The sequence below is a fragment of the Blennius ocellaris genome (assembly GCF_963422515.1).
Source record: "Blennius ocellaris genome assembly, chromosome: 5".
Classification (NCBI taxonomy): Eukaryota; Metazoa; Chordata; class Actinopteri; order Blenniiformes; family Blenniidae; genus Blennius; species Blennius ocellaris.
In genome coordinates this window covers 19,390,499-19,413,351 of record NC_137654.1, presented here as the reverse complement: position 1 = coordinate 19,413,351, position 22,853 = coordinate 19,390,499, and the positions used below count along the sequence as shown (strand labels likewise).

The following is a 22,853-nucleotide window of genomic DNA, read 5'->3' as shown; positions in this document are numbered from 1 at the left end:
CATTTTATGATGATAATGACTGAACTCCAAACTCTGCAAGAAGGACGCCCCAGGGAGGCAACTGATAGAAGGAAACCACAGAATAGCATCATCCAGGAAAGGAGTGGGGGGGGGGGGGGGGGGGGGGGGGGGGGTGGTGGTGCGGGGGGGGGGGGGGGGGGGGGGGGGGGGGGGGGGTGGGGGGGGGGGGGGGGGGGGGGTGTGAACAGATGAGGGTACACTCTGGTCCTGGCAGAGCTTCATTTTAGTTCAAGTTTTATTTTCCTTTTAAAGAGTGGCCCATGCAGAGTCATACCACAGCAAAACCATGTGCCAGTGCCAGGCGTGTGAGGGTCTTACAGGATGTCCAAACTGCAGTTGGTTTTTCTGTGTTGTCATGTTGCTCTTTCTCTTTCTCTCTTTCTGTCATTTCTAGGTGCAATCCAAAGTAGAAGGGCCTCCATCAGTCAGCCCCACGGTAGGTTCTTCCTGCTAGAAAAAGTCCAAGTACTGGGATTTCAAATGCAATGCAGTGAAATGAGTCATAAATCTCAGAAACAATTTTTCTCGTGCTTAAAAGAAGGATTGTGTTTTACATGCCATAGTAATCTATTAGTGAACTGGGGCAATAAAAATTCTCTTGTGATTCTTTTTTTTTTTTTTAAGCTTTTATAGGTCTTGAATAAAATGGTTGTGGACATTTGGCCAAACAGAATTACAAAGGTTGTCAGAGACACGGAGCCAAACGTGATATTAACTTATATGGAGTATTAAAGCTGAATTCATATATCGCATAACATTTTTAAGGAGATGATTAGTGAAATGGTACTCGCAAAATACTGAAAAGTGCTAAATGAAAACAAAATGTGGATGTTTACAGCTAGTAAAATTGATTTCATACTACTATGGGTTACCTTGTTGTCATCCTGTATTTAGGCTTTAAAGTTCCAAGAAGTAGACTTTCTGTGAAGATTGTCTTTTTCAACAAGATTATTTTCATGATTTCAAACAAATGTTGAATGCTGTGGCTAATTTTTCACTGCGCCAATATTCTGTACAACACCTGTCTATAAAGCTCAGCTAATAGTTTGAATAGGGCAAGTTGCTTTTTATTGAATAATCAGAGCCATTAAAGGTTGCATATCCAGAAGAGCTTGTCCTATGGAAGGTTTGCCCTTATGTAAATGGCCTCAAACATGATATTAAGTGCACACGTGACATTACTGTTCACCTCAAAGCTATGCTAGTCAGATTGACTTTGTAAAAATATGCATAATGCAACAGCTCTAGGAGAAGTTTGTTTTGGTACATTTCACTGTATTTTGTACCAGAAGGTTTCATTAAAATTGGCTTTATGTTGAAGTTGTTGTCGCTTTCTGTAGTAATTTTTGCAAAATTACAAAAATATAAACATTTTCATTACATATTCTCTGCACTACATCAAAGAAAAACATTACAATTTTAATTTAAAGGCTATTATAGTATTACTTTGAAGGTCTGGCTCACTCAAGCTGAAACTGAACTAAAATGTGCTTGACACCCTGGATCTAATGCATGCAGAACTTTCATTTGAACACTCATGTTTGTCACTTATGGTGTTATTGTTTTAGTGTATAAATGGGATGTATTTGCAAAAAACCTTACTGAACATTTTGTATCGAGGTCTTAATACAATAGTCTCAAATTTTCTAAAACTATTTTGATGTTGATGAGAAATTAATATGGCATATTCAAATTGGGGAACCTGTCGATTGAAAGTTAGATAATGGTCTTCAAATAGTTAGATAATTCTAAACGGCTGATTCTTGTATGTACCAAACAGGCTGCTGTTCTTAACACAGTGTTTACCACAGACTATGCCTGTGGGAAAAAAAAAAAAGTATTTTAATTCACCCGATCTCACTTCCTATTCCACACATTCCCAAAGACCCAGAACACACAGGAAGCAGTGCGGATGTGTCCGGACATCACAGATCGTCTGAGGCTTCTGGAGCAGGAAGTGGCCCGTTACCGAGAGGAATCCAGGAAGTCCCAGGCTGAGGTGGACAGGCTGATGGGAGCACTGAAGGATGCTGAAATTGACAAATCATGCAAAGAGAAGAAAATCACCGATCTTGAGAGGTGAGCGTATCAACAAAAAAATGTGTGACTTTCTTTACAAGACGACATCTGCGTGTCCTCACAGAGTCTTTCCAAGTGACCGGATCTCTGAAAAACACTGATTCATTCCTAAGTCCTCTATTTATAAAGAAGTAATCCGTGAGATATAAACTGTCTAGATTGTGTCTTTCTTCCACTTGAAACTACTTTCATGTTGTCATACTTTTTGCCTGATGTAAGCTCAGTCGGGAAAAGCTGGCTGTGACTGAAATGCATGTGTAACTTTAATCATTTTGGATTGTCTTTTTTTTTTTGTCTGTCATTGTCCACAGACCTGGGTAAGTAGATACTCAGTGTGCTTGTTTGTCCTACCATCACTGCCCCACCAGTATTGTGCAACATAAAGTCATCACTCCTTTTTTTTTCTTCTTACCTTTAAGGTAAGTTCGAGATATTTAGCTCAAATCTGATTCTCAGGAAGCTCAGATTAAACTATCCCACAAGGACAGTAAATGTAGGATCTATTTACTGAAAAACAACCTCGCTCTTCATTCCCACCACACCAATAACACAATAAGACCCTTTATATGGTTCCTGTTCTCCATCACCAGAGACGTATATCTTCTCTCTTGTGTTGATTTCTGAGAGGTGGTTTTTTTTTTTACATTTCAATGCACTCTCGTGTGTATTTTTTTACTCATATTAAATTATGTATATGTGTTTTTACCAAAGTGTCTGGAAGCCCAACAGATCGGATGTTTTGCTTCTGTCTTTGTGTTACAGTAAATGGGTTCAGTCGACATGTTTGTGTGTATATAAGAGTGTGTTTTTGAGTTGGCCAGGCAGCCAGCCAGCCAGCGGTATGCCAGTGGGAGGTGGTGTATCCAGCCCAGACACTGGCTGTTTATACTAGTCTGTTTATTACTGGCACAGTGCTACTCAATTATCATCTGATTTATGGATTGGCATGGTGTGTATATGTACCCAAATGAGCGGTTGTGTTGTGCCAAGGCAGAGATACTGTACGCGAGTGTTTGTGGTGGATGTGTGAAGAACATGGACCGGAGATGGACACAAAGAGATGTTTTTAATGTTTATTTGTTTCTTTACAAATTATGTATCTCAACTTGAAACCGTTACAGTTATTTGTGGCCTCATCAGGTGTGTTAACGCTCGCTACGGTTCTGAATAGCTGAGAACCGATCTGGATGGGCTGCGTGTGCTGGATCCAACACAGTTTCCTGCCTCATTCATTACCCGTTTTACAGACTCCCCGCTCTGGCATGGAAACCCACTGCTGACTCAAACTCTGTGGGAACGCATGAGAGTGGAGTATAATAGGAATACAGTAGCTCCTGCAGAGTTTGTTCGCACAGTGCACCCTCTGTTTCCATGTATGTTTTGAATGCGTCATGCCTCTACCTCCATGTCCACATTTGTCTGCAACTCACATGTAGCCGTCACAGGCTGTATGTGCGCACGCGTGCGCTAATCGGTGTGTTTGGATTCCGTGTGCAAGTGAACGCAGCAATTTCTGGGAGAAGAGCGCTTGGATCATCTGGAGGAGTTTCTTTCCTCCTCAGCTCGTCCGTCTTCTTGAGGCTGCCGTCTCATTAGTGTCAACCAGTCAGTGCTATCAGGCTGACCCTTCTCCTCTGGTCAGCACTCCGAGGTCAAAGTCACACACAGGTTCTGAAAAATTGATTATTTATAGTGGGCTACTAGTTAGTTATCAGCAGAGGTTTGGATTAAACATGGATATAAACAGAAATAAAAATCTGTGTATGTGTGTTTTCAGACACTACCAGCAGTCTGTGTGCTGATTGGAGTTCAGTGAGATAGTACGTCTGTGAGGAGGATGAATGTCTTTTTAATCATACTGTTTCTCTTGGAGCTCACTCAGATGGCCTATTAACCACTATCTGAAAGGAGAAAGAGAAGAACAGATGAGGAAACAGACACTTTCTCATCCAGTTGGCAACGCAGCTCACAGTTATTTCACGGCTTAGTTATTCTTTAAATCCACCACGAGTTATCAGCGATAACATTAGGTAGTTGGTGCTTTATTTACTCTTTATTAGAATGTAGTGGACATGTGTGTATTTCACTTCTGAACATCTGTTGGTTTTGTTAAATGAAGCTCTCCGATCCAGGAATGATGATTGCTTCATGATGGATTATCATGAAAACAAATAAAAACAAGGTATATTGAGCGCAACGCCAGTGAATTGTCTGTTTCAATCACAGTGGGCCTCGATTATCCTTTAACGTCAGAAGTAAAGTAAACACATATGCAGTTTAGGGTATCTGAGATATAAATTCTGACAGTTTGATCGAGCTTGAAATCTGCGCTTTATTTTTTCTATATCTGCAAAGAATATAGAGGCTTTTATTTTTTCTTTGTGTTCATCCCTCAGGGGGTGTACATCAATACATTTTGGAAATACCTCAGCAGATTTCGGGGTGCTATACTTTTAAAGTTCCCCGACCGTGATATAATGTGGGGGGCTCAACTTTAAAATATAAATCAGCCTCCTAGTCTCACCGTACCACAGCCACTGGCGAGGTAAGCACTCTGGTATGTGAGGGAGGGTTTCAGGAAAAGGGAGGCATGTGTGTGTGTGTATATATATATGTGTATGTGTGTGTATGCGCATGCATTTGTATTTATGCATGTCTAAGGTGAGACTGAGGACTGTACTTGTTGGTAGTATTTTCTGGCAGACATATACTGGTACATTGGAAAATACCCATTTGCAAACACGTAAGCAAATATATGATTTCTGGCTTTATTCCTGTGACCATAATGAAGGTTCACATACTGAAAGCTCACATAATGTACAGCAAGCATGGGAAACCATGCATAAACCCCCAAAGTTCCGGCATGAGATATTTTCACTTGATTGAATCTGTAAACAAGTTGCTTTTTATTGCATTCGGCCACAATTCTTTAAACAGCAGCAAGTGGAAGCTAAAACCCTGAAATACAAACAATTATGCACCTACAACGGAAGTGACATGTTTCTTTGAATGGTTTTAGCAGGGCTCATGTTTCTATTCTCCACCTCACCATGTCCTGTAGTAAGACACAACGAGTTGTTCCTATTGGAGATTGAGGATCTTCTAAACCAACATGCGCCATTAGTGAGTGAGTGTGTGAGCATCGTTGATACGGCTGCTGCTTCTACATCTGAACCAGGGCTATCAAACTGGTTTTAGTTCAGGTGACACATATAGCCCAATTTGATCTCGAGTGAGCTGGATTGGTAAAATAGTCCCATAATAACTTTTAAATTTAATTTGAATGATTTTCTTTGTTGTGACTCAGAGTATACGGTATTAAAATGTTTATATTTTCACAAAACCAAACAACTACTATGGAAAATGAGTACAATATCAACATGAAGCCAATTTGAAATATACCATTTAGTGCAAAGTTCAGTGAAATGTCAAAAAATAAATAAATAACTCAGGTTTGACACCCTCGATCTAAACAACACCACCAAATATATCAGTGTAATCTCATTTCTGCACATGAACCTGAGCACATGCAAGCAGAGCTGCTCTCACACGCATAAAAAGAAATAGTGAAGTTGTATTTGTAATGTGATAAGAGGAGGTTTGGTGAACCAGTTTTCATTCATAAACAGATGAATCGTGACTGTTGCTACAGTTCCACACAGTCCCATCTTCTTCTTCTGTCTGTCTCCTCCTTTAGCTCTGGAGAGAAAGTGTATTTACCTCAGATTGTATCTGCCTGTTATTCAATATATTGTGCAACCCCGAGTAAAAACAGTCCCGGTATGTCCTTGGCTGCTTAAAATCAGAGGATTTTGTTCCACTCTGCTGTTTATTAAAAGAGGCAAAATAAGAATTAAGGGTTATGAAGGCAAAGATACAAATCTGTTTTCTTTTTCTCCCTAAAATGTTATTACATTTTTAAGCTTAATTTACCTGGGAAAAGTCAACAAAGAAAGGAAGCCCTTCTCATCCTACGCCCTACTTAATATTCACGGTTTCCCACAGTCAGATTTGGGACGGAGTCATGAAGCTGTGATCGCTCAGCATCCTGCTGCTGCTGCCGCCCTGCTGCTCCACGGCACACACTCAGATCCTCAAATGAGGGTGGAAGATATATATTTTCCTTTTTTTCTCCCTTTCTTCTAATTGACATGAATTATAGAGGGTGTGATTTGTAACAAACTATATTCCTTCTTTGTCCTGAGCAAATCGTGTCCTGATTACAGGAGAGAAATACTAAAGTCATGGTCCAAAATCTACTTAATAGTCAAAAAAGAAGCTATAGAAGCATGCATAAAGATATAGAAGAACATAAAGCAGATGTCTGACAGCTTGAGGAAAAGCGGCGTTGCTTATATTGGAAGGCGGATGTGTGCGGGGCTCCAGGTGGACGAAGCAAAAGGAAATGTGAAAAATTACTTATTACGCTCAGTTTAGGAAACGGCTGGAAGGTGCACACGGCTCCTTCTCTCTCACTTCATCCTTCTCAGAAGTGTCACTCCTCTAAAATACTATTTCCCCCCGCAAGAATTTACTCATTTCGGTAATCAACAAATCACAATTTCTCCCTCATATTTTCCACTCACATGCAGCCCAGCTCGTCTGCCCCTGATTCACACTCTTCATGCCCTCATTTGCCTCTACACTGGTCAAAACACTTACTTTATTTTGCAGTGATGGGATGATGAGGGTGTATCAGCTATCAAACGGGACCAACGTGTCTGCTGGTTTTTACACCTGTGCCAGTAGAGGCTGTGTGTGATAGCTGATATGCCCTTATGGCAGGTTCGCCCTCCATGGACATGCATCCAAGCTTAGAAAAACACACACAGCCCTCAAAGATCAGAGTACAAACAGATTCCTTTTTTCCCCTTTCCTCTTTTTGATGTGAAAATATTTCTGCACAAGGATTTATTGGTGTGTGCAACAGACTATTGTGCAACAGAATTCAGTTAGTCGCTGCTCATGCTTCACTTTTAAACAGGAAAAAAAAAAATCTCTCTCTCTCTCTCTATATATATATATATATTTATTATTTTTTTTAAACATCATCGGAAAGATAGAAAAACATGTATAAGATCCTAGCCAGATTCAGAAAAAGGGAAGGCTAATAAACTTGAGTGTGCGGTTTTCTTAAGGGTGAGTAATAACAGGATATTGATCAAAAATTTTAACTGCTCCGGTTCCGCTGTCTTTTCTCATAGCAGGAATTTCTGAAAGTTACTACTGTGCAGACGAAATCTTTTACATTTATTCATCATCTCGTTTGGTGTATTTCACATTAATTGCACCCTAACATTACTCATAAAGTCTGACACACACACCATTCTAAGGACTGTGACAGCAAATATTTGCCCACATGTGGGGGCAGCTTGTAGATTTTGCCCAAAGTAAACACGCCGGCATGGATATGGAATAATAATGTGGCGTATTTTAGCAGCTGCTTGGTCACAGCTTGTTTACAGTGTTAGAGGGTTCTCTTAAGCACTAATTTGTCACTGTCAGCTTTCTTCGAAAAGTCTGATGGCCAAACTGGGACCTCAAAGACGTGTATTTTGATTCTATTTTAAGCGCGGTTGAAATAAAATATAGATTGTGTATAAATGTTTGGCTTCTGGCGCATGGGTTTTGTGGATGTGTGACCGTCCACTAGTAACTGTACTGAGCGCCGGTGCGTGTGTTTGTGTTTGCAATAGATGTGGCTGAGTGTGTTCGGTAAATGACAAGGAGCAAGTCTCAGTGTGGAAGTAAATACACAGCCGTCCTGGCTGGTTAACACACAGTTCAACTCTGTAATCAGCACCTTAGCGATGCACAATGCTGACAGCTGATTTATTATCAGTCCAGAGGCCTGCGCCAGTTTTTTTTCTTTTTTGCACATGTTCTACTCTGTGTGTGTGTGTGTGTGTGTGTGTGTGTGTGTGTGTGTGTGTGTGTGTGTGTGTGTGTGTGTGTGTGTGTGTGTGTGTGTGTGTGTGTGTGTGTGTGTGTGTGCGTGTGCGCGTGTGCGTGTGTGTGCGCGCATTGGTATAGTCCAGTCTTTTTAGCTGTGGACTTGAGCTTTTATATTTTTTGAGAATGTGTTTATGTGCATGCATGCACTTGCATCTCCCGTTTGGAAATGTTTGTGTGTTTTGCTGTTGAAGGATTTACACAGCTGTGTCTCACCGACATCAGTCGTGTCTTGTCTTGTCCTTTTCTGCCATTTTACAAAGGAGAGAAACAGACACACTTGTATTCTCTTGCTGTACTGCACACTCATATCGTGCCACATTGGTGATTCTGCAAATTCAAATGCAACATAGGTATAATTTTGATCATGCATTTTGCCTGTACTTGCACATTTAATAGTTTACTCACATAAATGCAAATACATGTGTTTATCAAGTAAAGTTACATTTTGACCTACAGTCATGTGCAAGAAGTGAGTTCATTCAATGAATATTTTGAGAAGCCAGAAGTTTGATCCTTTGTGATTCATGGCCTATATCAGTGAGCGTCAATCACAAGGAAAATTAAATTATAAGTTAGATCAGGGACGTCAAATATAAAACCAGCCCGCAAGAGGCTCCAATCCGGCCTGCCAAACCACAGAGCAAATTGTAAAGATTACAAAGAAAATATTGATTTTCGAACAAGTTTCCTAAGAGTAGTGGCCACAACCCAACACTGACACCCGAGCTGAGATATTAGTGCTGCTGCCATGAAAACTACCTCATTGCAAACTGGCATTAGCCTCAAAGCCATGTTGTGAGGTTGCGTTAGTCAAAACATGCATTTAATGTAACAGCTCGAGAGATTGTGACAATTATCAGTAGGCATTCTTTGGTTTTTGTGAAAATATAGATATTTTCTTCACAACTGTATATTCTTCACCACAAGGAAACAGTTTAAATTTTAAGTTTATCATAGTACTATTTTATCCGACAAGATGAAATTGGGCAGTAGTATCGAAGAAAAAAGGTTTTCCATTTTTTTGGGGAGCAGAAATAACTTGCCTGATTTGTATTATCCATGCGTTGCTTTCCATTTACAAGCTTATGTGGCATTTTCATACATATCCATTCATCAACCCTCAATCTCTTTTATTCTCAGGGTCAAATTTTTCCACTTTATTCACATTGTTGTTGCTCTTTGTCTAACTGAATGAAACACAACTTGCATTTCTTTTGCATTTCATGGCATCTGTAATTTCCCACTTCTTTAATTCAGTTAATTCAGTTGTCGTCTGTGATATCCGTATTTCTCCCTCTGAAGGCAAATCAAGTCCCCCAACATCCAGAAGCAGATGATGTCGGGCGATATGAGGAAAGATGCTCTACTTGACGGCCATCCTCATTCTTTATCGCAGGTAGGGAAACACTCGGTGTGGGTGTCTCTGTGTGAATGGCACATGTTCAGCCTCCTTGTCATCTTTTCAGCTCAAAGAGTTGAAATCAGCTAATGGCTCATTTCACCCGACCTTTTTTTCTTTGTTTCCTTCTCTCCTCTTTTGCAAGGCAGTCCACATAAATACACTTCCCTTGCTTCTATCTCCCTTTTTTCACACTCCTTACTCCAGTCTGTCATAGCACTCATCCTCCCACAGTGGAACTCAGAATCACTCCTCGGCACAGGACAGAATCAATCCTTTACACCAGTGAAGATCTGCAGGATAAAATGGGAACGGTACAGAAGCGAGTATGGTCAGGCATCTGGGAATTTGTCTCATTATTTCTCTATGTAGGTGGTGAAGTGGTTACCACTGTTGTCTCCCAGCCAGCAAGGTCCTGGTTCAAGTTCAGTTTGGCCTGTTTCCACAAACCAGAAGAAAACATGTGTTTGAGGTCGTGCATCTCCTGTGATTGGGTGAAGTGTCCTTCAACTCCAAGTTTGACATAAAGGAAGAATCATTCTTAGCTTACTTTCTGTTTACTTTTATACAGCATACTAAGACTACAGAGCTTCGCTATGGTCTTAATGCCAGGTTCCATCTGAAGGAGAGTGCACCTCCATACCTCTCTGCCAAAGAGAGTGAGTCTCTCTGTCTGTTTTTGAGCGAGCTATTTTTCTATTTTTGTGTATACTGGCAGCAGCATCCGACATCCTATTTCTGCATCCAAACAGTGTCTGAGAAGGACACATCTGTTGTGTTTCCTCTGGCAGGGCCGTCGGTTGGTCGTCGCGTTTAGAAACTGGCCGCATTTGAGAGGTGAAAACAAAAACCTTCGCTGCTCCTCCATTCACTTTATTTGGAACTATAACAGCAGATGCCCTTCTGACGATCTTATCTTGAAATGTCCACATGAATTGATGAAAAAAATGAAAATCCAGTTAAGTATAACGTCACAGTTTGCTGTTTTGTTTGAAAAATAAATCCCAGCAATGACAGTGAGGATACTTACTGCACTCAATATTTTAAGAAACAATCTAACATCAAAGATTATTATGATCTCTAATGAATTATTGCAAAAACCACTTAAACAATGATTCAGCGATTTCACATGCGCATTTCAGTAAATTGTACCAAATGTCCAGCTGAGTAGAAACCAGCTTTAAATAGTAAACCATAACTGGGACCACCCACCAACAGCATTAGATCAATTGGCATAATAAATATACCACTGTGATTATGATTAAAAAAGGGAGTCATAAATGATAAAGACTTGAAGAATAACCAAAGGAAGTGAGCATAAGACTTCACAAGACCTCATAATCCTTCTCACCATCTCCAGATAAGTTCAAATGTTTTTTAAAATCATATTTTCTGTTCAGTAGAAAATGTGTTATGGCCTTCTTCCCTCCCTCCCTCTGTTCTCTCTCACGCCATTTATCTCTTTGTCCATCGGGAATAAAGCACGCTTCGAGGGTAAACACACACAAACAAACTCTCCATATAATTCCAACAGAGTTTATGTGGGACGTACTGATAGCATCTCTTCGCTTCATTGTCTCCATCACGCCATGCTGCACTTCACAAATGGAGAAAACACACATCGGAAGTATTCACTTCAAACATTCACACACAGGCCTTTAATTTCATATTTATCTGTAACAGACACGTCAGCCACCCTTTGGTTAGATATATTTAAAAGAACTTTGAAATAATGTCAGGATTCTCCTTCAATTTCTGATCTGAAACTGTATGTAAAATCTCTGGGCCTCTCACACACTCTTAACAGGTTTTCAAATCATAAAACAGGAAGGGTAAAGACGGACGCTGCAGACAAGCAGTTGACAGACACAGAGACAGATGTGTGTGTGCAAAGCCAAGGATCATAGGTACACAGCTGTTGGAAATGTGCATTCTCTCACTCTCTGCTCATTTATTTAAGTGATTATAATCCCTCCATCAAACCAAAAAGTGCCAGAACCATAATGATCCTTCCCAGGGGCATCAGGTGATGATTGGTGCTGCAGAGGCAATTATCTTTCCATTTCTTCCTGCTCGCTCTGTCTCTGTATCTGTCTTGCCCTTTTTTCCTCTCTTTGTAGTCTTGAAAGCCAGAATGGTCTCTTGGTACTAATAAAGCTCACATTACTTATAGATATATACAGTATATATGCACCGACACACATATAGGACTCATATATTGTACATGTGCATATACACACACGCACGCACGCACGCGCACACACACACACACACGCACGCACGCACGCACGCACACGCACGCACACGCACACACACACACACACACACACACACACACACACACACACACACACACACACACACACACACACACACACACACACACACACACACACACACACACAAGGAGACAGAGCTTTCTGGTTGAGTTACACTCCAGGGTCCAGCAGTGGCAACCCCATCCCAGTGGGGTGTGTGTGTGTGTGTGTGTGTGTGTGTGTGTGTGTGTGTGTGTGTGTGTGTGTGTGTGTGTGTGTGTGTGTGTGTGTGTGTGTGTGTGTGTGTGTGTGTGTGTGTGTGTGTGTGTGTGTGTGTGTGTGTGTGTGTGTGTGTGTGTGTGTGTCTGATGGGTGGGGTCAGACCAGTACTTGTTGATTCTGGTGCATCGAATTACTGCCCGTCTGTCACATCCAATTACAGTTTTGGACTGCTGATGCACACAGCCTACCTCTGTGTGTGTGTGTGTGTGTGTGTGTGTGTGTGTGTGTGTGTGTGTGTGTGTGTGTGTGTGTGTGTGTGTGTGTGTGTGTGTGTGTGTGTGTGTGTCGCGCACCTCCAGCTGTGTTGTGCTGACATGACGAGTCACAAGTATCCGCTTGTGATTTTCTGTCTTGGCATTTCATCATTTCAGGCTCAGGGATAATGCTCATTTGTTTTTGTGTTTTTGTGTTTTTGTTTTTTTTCTTGCCATTACTTTGTTACTTTGTAAATTTGCCTTTCACTAATGTGCCGATGAAGAAACCACTCAGTTTTTTGTTGTTTTTCATACTGTTTTGAAGCTTATTCATTTTTTTCATGTCTCATAAAGTGACTGGCACTCAAGTCACTGCACATGAGGAATCCATCATAAAGGATCCCTCATATGTGAACTATAGTACTGTTTCGCCTGCTATACCAAAGAAATGTATCTGTTCAGAGTCCTGTCAAACAAGATAATTGTACAAGACACAGATACATTTACATTGTAGTTCTGTCTGAAGCTGATGCTATTGTTTCCAGTCACGTAAAACGCCCTTTCACTGACACGAAACTATTGTTTTATTTCTTCTTTAAATATCACTTTTAGAGCAGTCAGTCAGTTTAATTTTCATCTATCACATTTAAGTCCTCCTTTTCCCCCCCCTTCTAACCAGTTGCAAATCTTCTTGACACGTGTTGCTTTTGCTACTGTATGCCCTCCTTGTTTTCTTGAAGCATCAGTTTTGGACATTGAAGCAATGTTCAAACCGCACATTTTGATTTGCTCTGCTTGCTACTGTTGGGTTTTTATAGCTGTGACCATCTGCTGTTGCCTTTTTTTTTCTTGATGGAAAATCAGAGTCTGGCAATCTAAGTGTTTATAAGCTTTCTGAAGGGATACTGGTTGTTAATTTATCCATCAGGTGTTTCCTGCTGTTTCAGGAGTTTGCTTCCAAGCCTGATCTATGAGGTGAATCCCTAGTTTGTGTCATAACAACATGTCAGCTGGACTTGAAAGTGCTTCCTTAAGTCCGTGCCACTGCGGCGCTTCTGCACCGCTCCCACCAAAGTGTGAACGTGTGAACTTGAATGTGAGTCAACGCTTTGCTAGTCAGAGTGAAAGCTGGAGAAAAAACAGAGGGAGGTAGAGAGAGAGAGAGAGAGAGAGAGAGAGAGAGAGAGAGAGAGAGAGAGAGAGAGAGAGAGAGAGAGAGAGAGAGAGAATCGGGGGGTTTATTATTCCTGTCCAGTGTTTTCTTTCACAGTTCCATCAACCAGTGTGGAGAGGGATCATTTTCTTCCTCTCACCATAGGTGTCAGAGGCCACACACAAACTGTACATGTAAACGTGCACAGCTCTCTCTGCATACCCACACCCACTAATTCACACTCTCATGCAGATGTCAGCAAAGGTCATAGTACTTAGAAAAGCCCTCTCCATCACTTACCACTCTCTTCTGTTTTGGCTGTGTCTGTTGCTTCTCAGAGAGCTCTTATTTCCTCTCTTACTGCAGATTGTCCTTTTTTCTTTGTTTATACTTTCCATGGACTTATTTTATCTTTTTTTTCCTTCTCTCTAACACATTTGATGATGCCTTTTTGGAGCAATTATCATTTAAAGGAACATACTTTTCTCCCCGACTTTTTGCTGCTTCGCTTCCAAACCTCTTCTTCCTAACTCTCTTCTCGCCCCCCACCACCCTCCAGCAGCCTCTTTCATCTTCCCAGGATGCCCTGCGGGAGACGGCTGAGCGGATCATGGAGCTGGAGAGGGCACTGAGGGACAGCATGAACACCTCCGCTCACAGGGAGGCTCTGTGGGCGCAGGAGGAGGCTGACCGCGTTCAGGCGCAGAGACAGGTTTACTGACATGTGGAAGACTCAACAGCAACATACACTTTCACACAGATACCCCCAATTCATGTTTAAACACACCAGCTCAACCGGCAAAAAGAGGAACCCTAACAAAAAAAAGGGGGAGCTAAACTGCGCCCCCATGTGGCCCAGAGTATAATTGCATGCTGATTGTTGTCAATGACTTCTTCCTCCAGACCTGCTTAATATGTTGTTCTTGCCCAACAAATTCACAATTACAATTACTGGGTGCCTTCTTCTCCTCTGTCATTTAATTTTATTCCAGACTAAGTTTGTATTCTCTAAACATTCTCTTGTTTATTTTCTTCTCCTTGACTGAAATTTAATACTGCAACATTAAATTCCAGTGGCCTCCTTTCATTTTCTTTTGTTAAGTTTGCTGTGGCGTGCTTGAAAACGTAAGCATATGTTTGACATGTTGTGAGTTTATGAGCATATAATCAGAATTTACTAACAAAGCGGTAGACTTCAGACTTGATGGAGTGCAGGCTTCCCTTTTTACCCCGAGTGTCCTACTATCTGTCTGTCTGTCTGTCTTTCTGTCTGCCAGCTGCTTGGTCTGCAACATCCCCCCCACACCCCCCCAAAAAAGAAAAATATATGTGTGTGCTTTTTGTATGTGTGTTTGTGAGTGTAGGTGTGTCTGCGGTGGGAAAGAGAAACAGGGCGAGGGAGTGTGTTTCCTCTCGGTGTGAGCGTGCATTTGAATGAGAATGACCTCGCATTACTTATGAGTGCCACAAGTAACATGAGAGCAATCAGTGGTTAAAACAAGAACTAACATTTCGTGGCAGAATGGCTGTGTTGCTTCAAACACACGGCTGCCACCGAAGAGAAGCGAAAAGATGAAGAGAGGAGAGCGCTGGACAGAGCAGCAATGCAACGGCGGGTCAAACTCAGTTTAAAAAAGTTCCGATAGAGCCAATGTGAACTGTGGCCTGTTTTTTCCTTCTTTTTCGCAATTTCTGTGTGCTCTGTATGCTTGACTTACATTCAGTGTGGATACAGTGTTTATCAAACAATATTCTGATTCACTGAGAAGTCAGAACGAAAACTATATTTATGTCTGAGGGAGTTTTCGCACGCTTAGAAGTGGATGATTCAGCTTTGACCCAAGTTTACCCATGTGTGGAGGAATCAAGGAAATCCTTTCCTGACTTGTGACACATTAGCACTCATTGACCCCGAAGGTTTTTCGTCAACTTGCTTTTATTTTAAGTTGATCCAGACTCTATGCAGAGAAAAAAATACTGTGGCAGCATGCAGACATTTTGTCAACTGAACTCCCTGTGAACTGGATTTGAATAGAGTTATTCATTGTAAGGTGTGTAGTTTGCCAACCTTTTAGTCTCTGATGCTCACAAGTATTTACGGAGTAACGTGTAAACCTGTGTGTTGTAACCACACGAGTTGTTCGTCTGGCTTCACTGTCTACATAGGTGTGCAGTGGAGACAAGAGAGAGGTATAGGTCTGTCTGAAGCATCACCTGACCCTGGCACTGTTTCAGAGCACCCTGCCAAACTCACATTCTCACCCCCCCCCCCCCCCCCCCCCTTCACTCTCTGCTTGATTTTCCTCTTTCTTCTCCCCTGTGTCCCAGAGTAATCAGTCTCATGATGTGTAATGCGCTGAAAGTCTTCCATCAGCCTGACCTGCTGAAATGGAGCATGGGTAATGCCCTGGGTCACTTTTCTTCACACCCACATTCCCTGCGTCTTTCTCTCCAGCTCTGTCTCCCGTCTTTCTTGAGGAATCATTTCTGCTTTCCCTTCGCTGTCCCAAGCCTCGTTCCTTCCCATCTGCCTTCTTAACTTGTCCCGCGCAATTATCTCCACACTCTCTCTCCCTTTCCCTGCATATCTGTCCTAGTCTTTTTGCCTCTCTTCCTGTCTGTGGCGTTTGAACTCGGCCTTTGAACCAGCAACACGACGCAAATGGACAAGAGGGATTTGGCCCTTACCTCTGAGCCCTCAATCAGCTTATCAACTAAAGGGGCTTTGGGCCAGTCTTAGTGAGCCCTTGCCTGGCTGGGGGGGCTTTGCCTTGAAGTTGAGCTAAATTAGCACGCACAGGCTTGCCGCTAAGCTGATTAGGACCCTAATTTCACTAAAATGCATTGTATTCCTTATTAATGATGTGATTGTGAAGTGAGGGCTAGCCCTGGTGGTGGACTAATGAGCAACTTAAGGGGGGCAGTGGGTGTGTAAAGGTTGATAGACATGTGGTGGGTGTGAATGAGTTGTGTGTGTTTGTGTGTGACCCTTGGTATTCAAGATGAAAAAAAATGGTTTGAGCTGTGAATAAGACATCAAACACTAAAATGGTGTGATGTTGGACAGTTGGCCGTCTTGATCACAAGTGTATTGGTTCCTGGAAACAAACTGGGGTCAGCTGTTGTTGGAAGGGGCTTTTCACTGAAAACAATGCTTTGTTACGTTGCCAGGAAGTCAGGGCTAATGGTCGCCACTTTGCTACCAATGAGAATTTCAGTTATTCTCACTTACTCTGCTGTCTCCATTTCCTTCCTTATTCCATATGTGACAGTCAGTCAGTGAGCACTTTATCGGACATCTGTGAAGCACACCTGGAAAACTCGAGGAGATGGCGAGAGTCCTGGAAATGTGTGAACGATTTGGCTCCTTCATAAAAGAGGCCCATGGTTTTTTTCAGCTCCGACCCCATACAGCGCATTCACCCTATATTCTTCTTCTTCATTTTCTTTTGTGCCTTCCTTTTTTTTCTTGATTCCCTTTGTTTCTTCTGGTTTTGTCTAACTCATATCATGAATCTGTGAATCATCATAGCTGCACGGAGATGTAGTCACATTGTTGTGGTTTCTCTCTTCATGACGTCTGAACAAGCCCTTCGAGCACCGCATCCTCTTGTGAAGTACTTGTTGTGGGGTAATTAGACACTTCCGGTTTGAGGATAATGGTGCCCTGCGGTTACATCCTGTCTGTCAGACTCTCAGGTTGGGTACAGGGGCTTGTATGGCCAGAGGGTGTGTGTGTGTGTGTGTGTGTGTGTGTGTGTGTGTGTGTGTGTGTGTGTGTGTGTGTGTGTGTGTGTGTGTGTGTGTGTGTGTGTGTGTGTGTGTGTGTGTGTGTGTGTGTGTGTGTGTGTGTGTGGAGGAAGGAGATGAGCATTACTCTCAACTGCTTTAAAGTTGAACCACAATTAAGAAGTGGGGTAAAATAAGTGCTGAAAGGTGGAAGAGGGAACTCTTATTTCCAGTGCAAGGGTCAGTGGACATATCATTCAACTAACCTACCAACCTCAGTAATGTCAACCACTCTGAGAAGTCAACCGCCCATTGGTTTTCCTTGCTTAGGTTGTGATGTCATCTCTCATCAGTCTCACACAACTGATTCTTGTACATGCTTGTAAGCACAAGTATGCAGCCGATGTGCATTGTGTTTCTGATTACTTTCCTACATCCATAATAACATGATTGTGTGTGAGTGTGTGTATGCATAAGCCTGATGGCAGAATAAATACTGTACACTGCATTTGCAAATTATTAATGGACACATATCTTGATTATCGAGGAAGAAAGCATTGTCAGGAGCTACAGTAGAATGTTTACACCCATTGTTTTATGTTTGTCCTGGAAATAGTTGGAGGAGCTGATGGGGGCTTTGGAGAAGACGCGGCAGGAGCTGGACGCCACCAAACTGCGTCTGTCCTCGACTCAGCAGTCCCTGCACGAAAGAGACGGCCACCTCATCAATCTGCGCCAGGAGAGACGCAAACAGCTGGAAGAGATTCTGGAGATGAAGTTAGTTTCATACTCATCCACCTGTTTATGTTACACCCAAACTGTGAAACTGCCCATTTCATGAACTCGGCAGCCAGACTTTTGGCTCGTTGCATGAAATGGGAAGTTTCACAAATCAGATGTAGCCCTCACATTCAGATAGATCATATATCCAGAGGACACACCATGAAAACAGCCTTCCTGTAACATCTAGGAGCTCTAGTGTTCAGTTTTTATTGAATGGTTTGGTATATGTTTATATTTTCAGTTCAATGCCATGTCATGCTTGGTTATGTCCAATTGATTATTGTGTTTAAATGTATTTTTGTTTTTTGTCCTACCCAGTTCAATATCAACACACAAATACCAAAACCCTCAAAGAGCATTTATTGCGTAGCACTTGTCATGAATTACAATGAATTATCTAGGTTTTTTTTTTTTTGGTTTTTTTTAAGGGAGCATTGAGGGTAAAGCTTTACATCATTCACATATCAACTTACCCTAACTCCATTCATCAAGTCTAATAGTCTAGTCTCTAACCACATCCTTTATCTTGTGTACTCGCAGTCCTGCATTCCTCTGAACAGTGAAAATATGGCCGCTGCCCCACTAATGTAAATAACGTGTGATGATGTGATGTGGTGCAGGATATGTTGAAAAAAAGTGTCTGTGGTCACGACTGACAGGCTATAAAATACATGATCAATTATTGCATTCCCTGACAGTGGCACTCGCTCGTTTCCTTAGTGTTTTACCGCTTTCAATCGTCCTGCCCAGCTTTATTGTCTCTATGCAGTATAAAAAAAACTATTTTTTCCATTCACCTGCTCACATGTGCATCGGCGCATAAGTGTTATACAGACATCAGCACAGAGGTGTGATCTGAAGCAGGATCAGCCGGTGTCTCGAGCTGCCTTTTGAAAAGTTACACTTATTGAGGACAGGTGGCATAGCCTCAAACAGAAAATCCTGAAAAATGTGTCCACCTCTTTTTTATTTTTTTTGGATGACTCAGAGTAAGAGTAAGAGGAAGCTCAGAGAGAAAAATTAGTGCAGGACTGTTGTCTGCAATTGTGTGTGTGTGCGTGCGTGTGGGCGTGCGTCGGTTCAGTGATCTGTCAGTGGAACGGCTCCATGTGCATTTGCTTTGAGTGCTCTGATTGAAGGAGCATGGAACCACATATCTGGTTGTCATGTGCCGTATCGAAATGCCTTTAATGTCAGCCACTCATTGCAGTACAAAAGAGAAGCCTGGCACATATGTATTGAAAACACAACTTTTCAAATCCATTACGCCTCATGAGTCCCTCTGATCACACTAACGCTGAAAGAATTTGCACATACTTGTGTCTGCCTGCACTGTGTGTGTTTGTGTGTGCGTGCGTGCATGTGAGAGTGCAGTTTCACTGAGGACTGACAGAAGAGTGTCCATCTCCACATACAAACACACTGTTCTTGCAACATCTTCTTTCACTTTCAATTTCTTTCATGTGGGCATGACTAGGAATATTTATCGGAGGAAATCTCTTACATGTGATGGAGAAAACAATCTAGGTATGGATGTGAAATTGCAAAAAGGCTGAGTTACCCAACATGTCAATGATGTTTTTGTGCTTTACTGGCACTGGGTTGACCTCAGTATTATTTCACCATTAGACGGACGTAGGTGCACCAAGGTTAGTGTGACGGTTCACTGACTCAAACAGCAACAAAAGTAGAAGAGATTCTTTACTTTAAAGGTTTTTGACTAGTAAGCCCTAAAGGAGGGGGCAGAGAGGGCGCGAGTGTTCTGTTGTGCATTGGATTTTGTGTGTGTGTGTGTGTGTGTGTGTGTGTACGTGCGTACGTGCGTGCACGCACAAGAAGTTGTTGGAGGCATGGGTTTGGGGTCACTGATGATGAGGATTAAAGGACTGTTGAATTGTGAGGGGCAAAGCTTCGTGAGACTGACATACATCTGAACAAGCCGCAAAAGATACGCATGCAGAACCTACACACAACCTCAGTGGAACTCACATATAATCACTCACGTCTGCGGACGTGCATATAGTTACACAAACTGTGGCTTCATGCTTAAAAGGGGCCATATTCCCTCAGTACAGCTCTGGTCCAAGTTAGCACGGGGGAAACTAAACAGGAAAGATAGGGCAGAGAAAGAGAGGTAACAAGGGAGACAGAGAAAAAGGGCCAGAGGAGAAGGGTGAGAGTGAACGCAGGAATAATATGCGACAGAAAGAAAGAGAATGAGAGGCGGGGGGGTGCAAATAGAGGGGCTACACAAACTGAAGTATTTCAAATCTTAGAAATCATGAGAGAAGTTTGATTTCATGCCAAGTTTCTCCTTCTTTCCACTGTAATGTGGCATTTGTCAAGAAGACCAGCTGAAGCAAACCATGTGAGGAACGTTCCCCAGTGGACGGGGGAGCTTTCTTTGTGTGTGCGTGCGTGTTTGTGTGTGTGTGTGTGCATGTGTGTGTGCGTGTGCGTGCGTGTGTATGGAGGAAGGAGGGGCAGATCTTTTGCCTTTTCAACACTGTTAATGAAAGAGACAAGAGGGGAACAAATAATTTTCAATATCCTCTCATTGCTGGGTTTCCTTAGTTGTAATGTGTATTTGTGTGTTCATTTGTGTGTCCGTGTCTGCGTGTAGACCTGTGTGTGTGTAATGTTTTGTTTTTTTTCACAGATAGAACTGAATGCTTGATGCATAAGGAGCAGTGCGGGTCTCCTCTATCAACCCACACCAGATTATGTTTCCCCCAAACTGTACAACATTAATATTAACACACGCACACGCACACACACACACACACACACACACACACACACACACACACACACACACACACACACACACACACACACACACACACACACTCACACACAGATGGCCTCCAGAGGAGCTTGTCATTAAATGACTGGAGTGTAACGGGGTGTAGGTGCACAATAGAGAAATTATGTGTTTGGACATTTTGAATAGCTAGTCATTGAGATGTTTCCATAGTCGGGACTGGATAATACTACATGCCACAACACTGCAGCGGCTTACTGAACCTGATCCTGCTGTAGACACTGGGAATGTCAGAGATATTATCTTTGTTTGCCTTTTAGGGATGGAAAGTGAGATAGTGCAAAGAAAAGGTACCGGCAGCTTTGCAGCAGACACAAAGAAGAAAAAAAAAGTTTACAAAATGGAAATACAGAAAAGGAAAATCATGTAGGCATATAGTATAGTAGAGAGGACAAAAAGAGATATTGTGGTGGAGAGCTTGGGAGGCAATGGTAAATGATGGAAAAAAGGATGATAGAGTGAAGCAGTGATTGATAGAGGGGTGATGGATGGAGTTAGGGAGGAAAATGATGGAGGGAGTTGTGCAGGAAAGAACAGATAGAAGATGGAGTGGAGCAGTGAAGAGTGGGAAGTTGCACGCCATCACTCCTTTCTCTTTGTACCTTAAATGCAGTATATAGTGAATGAGAAAAACATTCATCCATTCACTCAGACTGGAACAACCTGTCTGTAAAGGTTTTATTAGAATTCAAAAATATAAAAATATCAGTTCTCGATTGAACATTTTATAATATAATAAAAATGCTGAATTTAAGCCCAGGTAGTAACATTTAAGTAGACTATCATATAAGGAGTTCAAAGTTGAGCCAAGTGTCCCTTTTTGTCATCAAACATGGTCAACTTACTATACACTTGTTAATAATACAATATAAATATAATGTAAAATAAAATGCTTAATTTTGACTCAGGTGGAGAAGCCTGTATGTCTTTTTTTTTTATTACACTTTAAGAAAAACACGCACATACAGAAAAGACATCCTAGAATTCCAATATATGTTTGCATTGTTACTCTCTCAGTTCTCCAGTCGCAATGGGATTATTGAATCTGCTTTTGGTTAAATGCTGTAAATACGATTTGTGGTCTGATGATCCTCCAACTTCTTAAAAAGATGGTTTTCTAATGAGGAACAAATGGAGACTTCCTACAGTAGTTTGCACGTCATGTTGAACGCAGGCTTGTTTGCGGGCTCATGTTGATGCGCACATTTTAAGATATTCAGGACTTAGAAAAAACCTATCTGGTAAACAACCTAATTAAACTAATTAATTGATTCATTGAAAATAGTTTGGCTTGCGTTAATGTGTACTTTTGGCATTTTGGTCCAAATAGGGCTGGTAGGTCATCATGTTTCAATGTCTTCTGAGCATAACGACATGAGGGTGTTTATGGACTATGATCAGGGTTTCAGTAAGTAAATGCTTTGTGCCCTCGTTAAAATACAATTTGACTTTCCTGCACCATCACACAGCAAACATCAGAACGATTAAAGCCGCTTTTCTATGAAGCGTTTTTAAATCACTGCTCCTACAAGTTGTTGACGGCTGCGTGTTTAAGGACTTATCAGAACAAATATCATAGAGGAAATCCGTCAGGGTTTGCCTTTGGGTTTTTCTGCTGTTGTTTTTAATCTCACACTATTTTATATGCTCATAGAATAAGTCATAATGCAGATTCCAGGAGCATTTTTACTTATCAGCTTATTGCTTTCACACCATGCATGTGACTGAAGTCTTGTATTCATTAAACTGTTTGTTAACTTGTGTTTTTCAATGATCCTCATGTAGCTTGTTGCAGTGTATCACAGAACGTATCACATCTCTTTTGCAGAACTATGCTTTTTTATTTATTTTTGCTTCAAATCCCTCTCTAAAAAGAAATAAATATATATAATGCAGCAGTTACATTTTTTTTCACATTTCACTGAATTTTACACCAGAAGTTTTCATAAAAATTCGCTTCATGTTGCAATTGTTGTGTAAACTTTTAAATTTGAATTTAGAAGCTATTATGGCACTAATTTAGCGGGGCACTGTGTGGGTAGAAACAGGGACACTGTCAGCCTTTGACAATTTAAAGGTTTTCAAGTACAGGAAAACCTAATAACAATGTAAATATATAATTCTTTTATTAATTGTTACCTGCTTTTAATGTCTTTAACAAAACTTTGTACACAAC

The 22,853-nt window shown here is 41.6% G+C and overlaps 1 protein-coding gene across 1 annotated transcript in view; it reads left to right on the top strand.

Moving 5' to 3' along the window:
• The window catches only part of LOC308130609 (ERC protein 2-like), a gene marked incomplete at both ends in the record, with an annotated part of 109,485 nt that overhangs the window by 55,764 nt on the left and 30,868 nt on the right, over positions 1-22,853 (top strand). Inside the window, 5 exons of the mRNA XM_080497017.1 lie at positions 416-457; positions 1,907-2,100; positions 9,358-9,451; positions 13,901-14,053; positions 17,687-17,847. Coding sequence (XP_080353143.1) covers positions 416-457; positions 1,907-2,100; positions 9,358-9,451; positions 13,901-14,053; positions 17,687-17,847 — 644 coding nt within the window. The remainder of the gene's footprint in view (positions 1-415; positions 458-1,906; positions 2,101-9,357; positions 9,452-13,900; positions 14,054-17,686; positions 17,848-22,853) is intronic.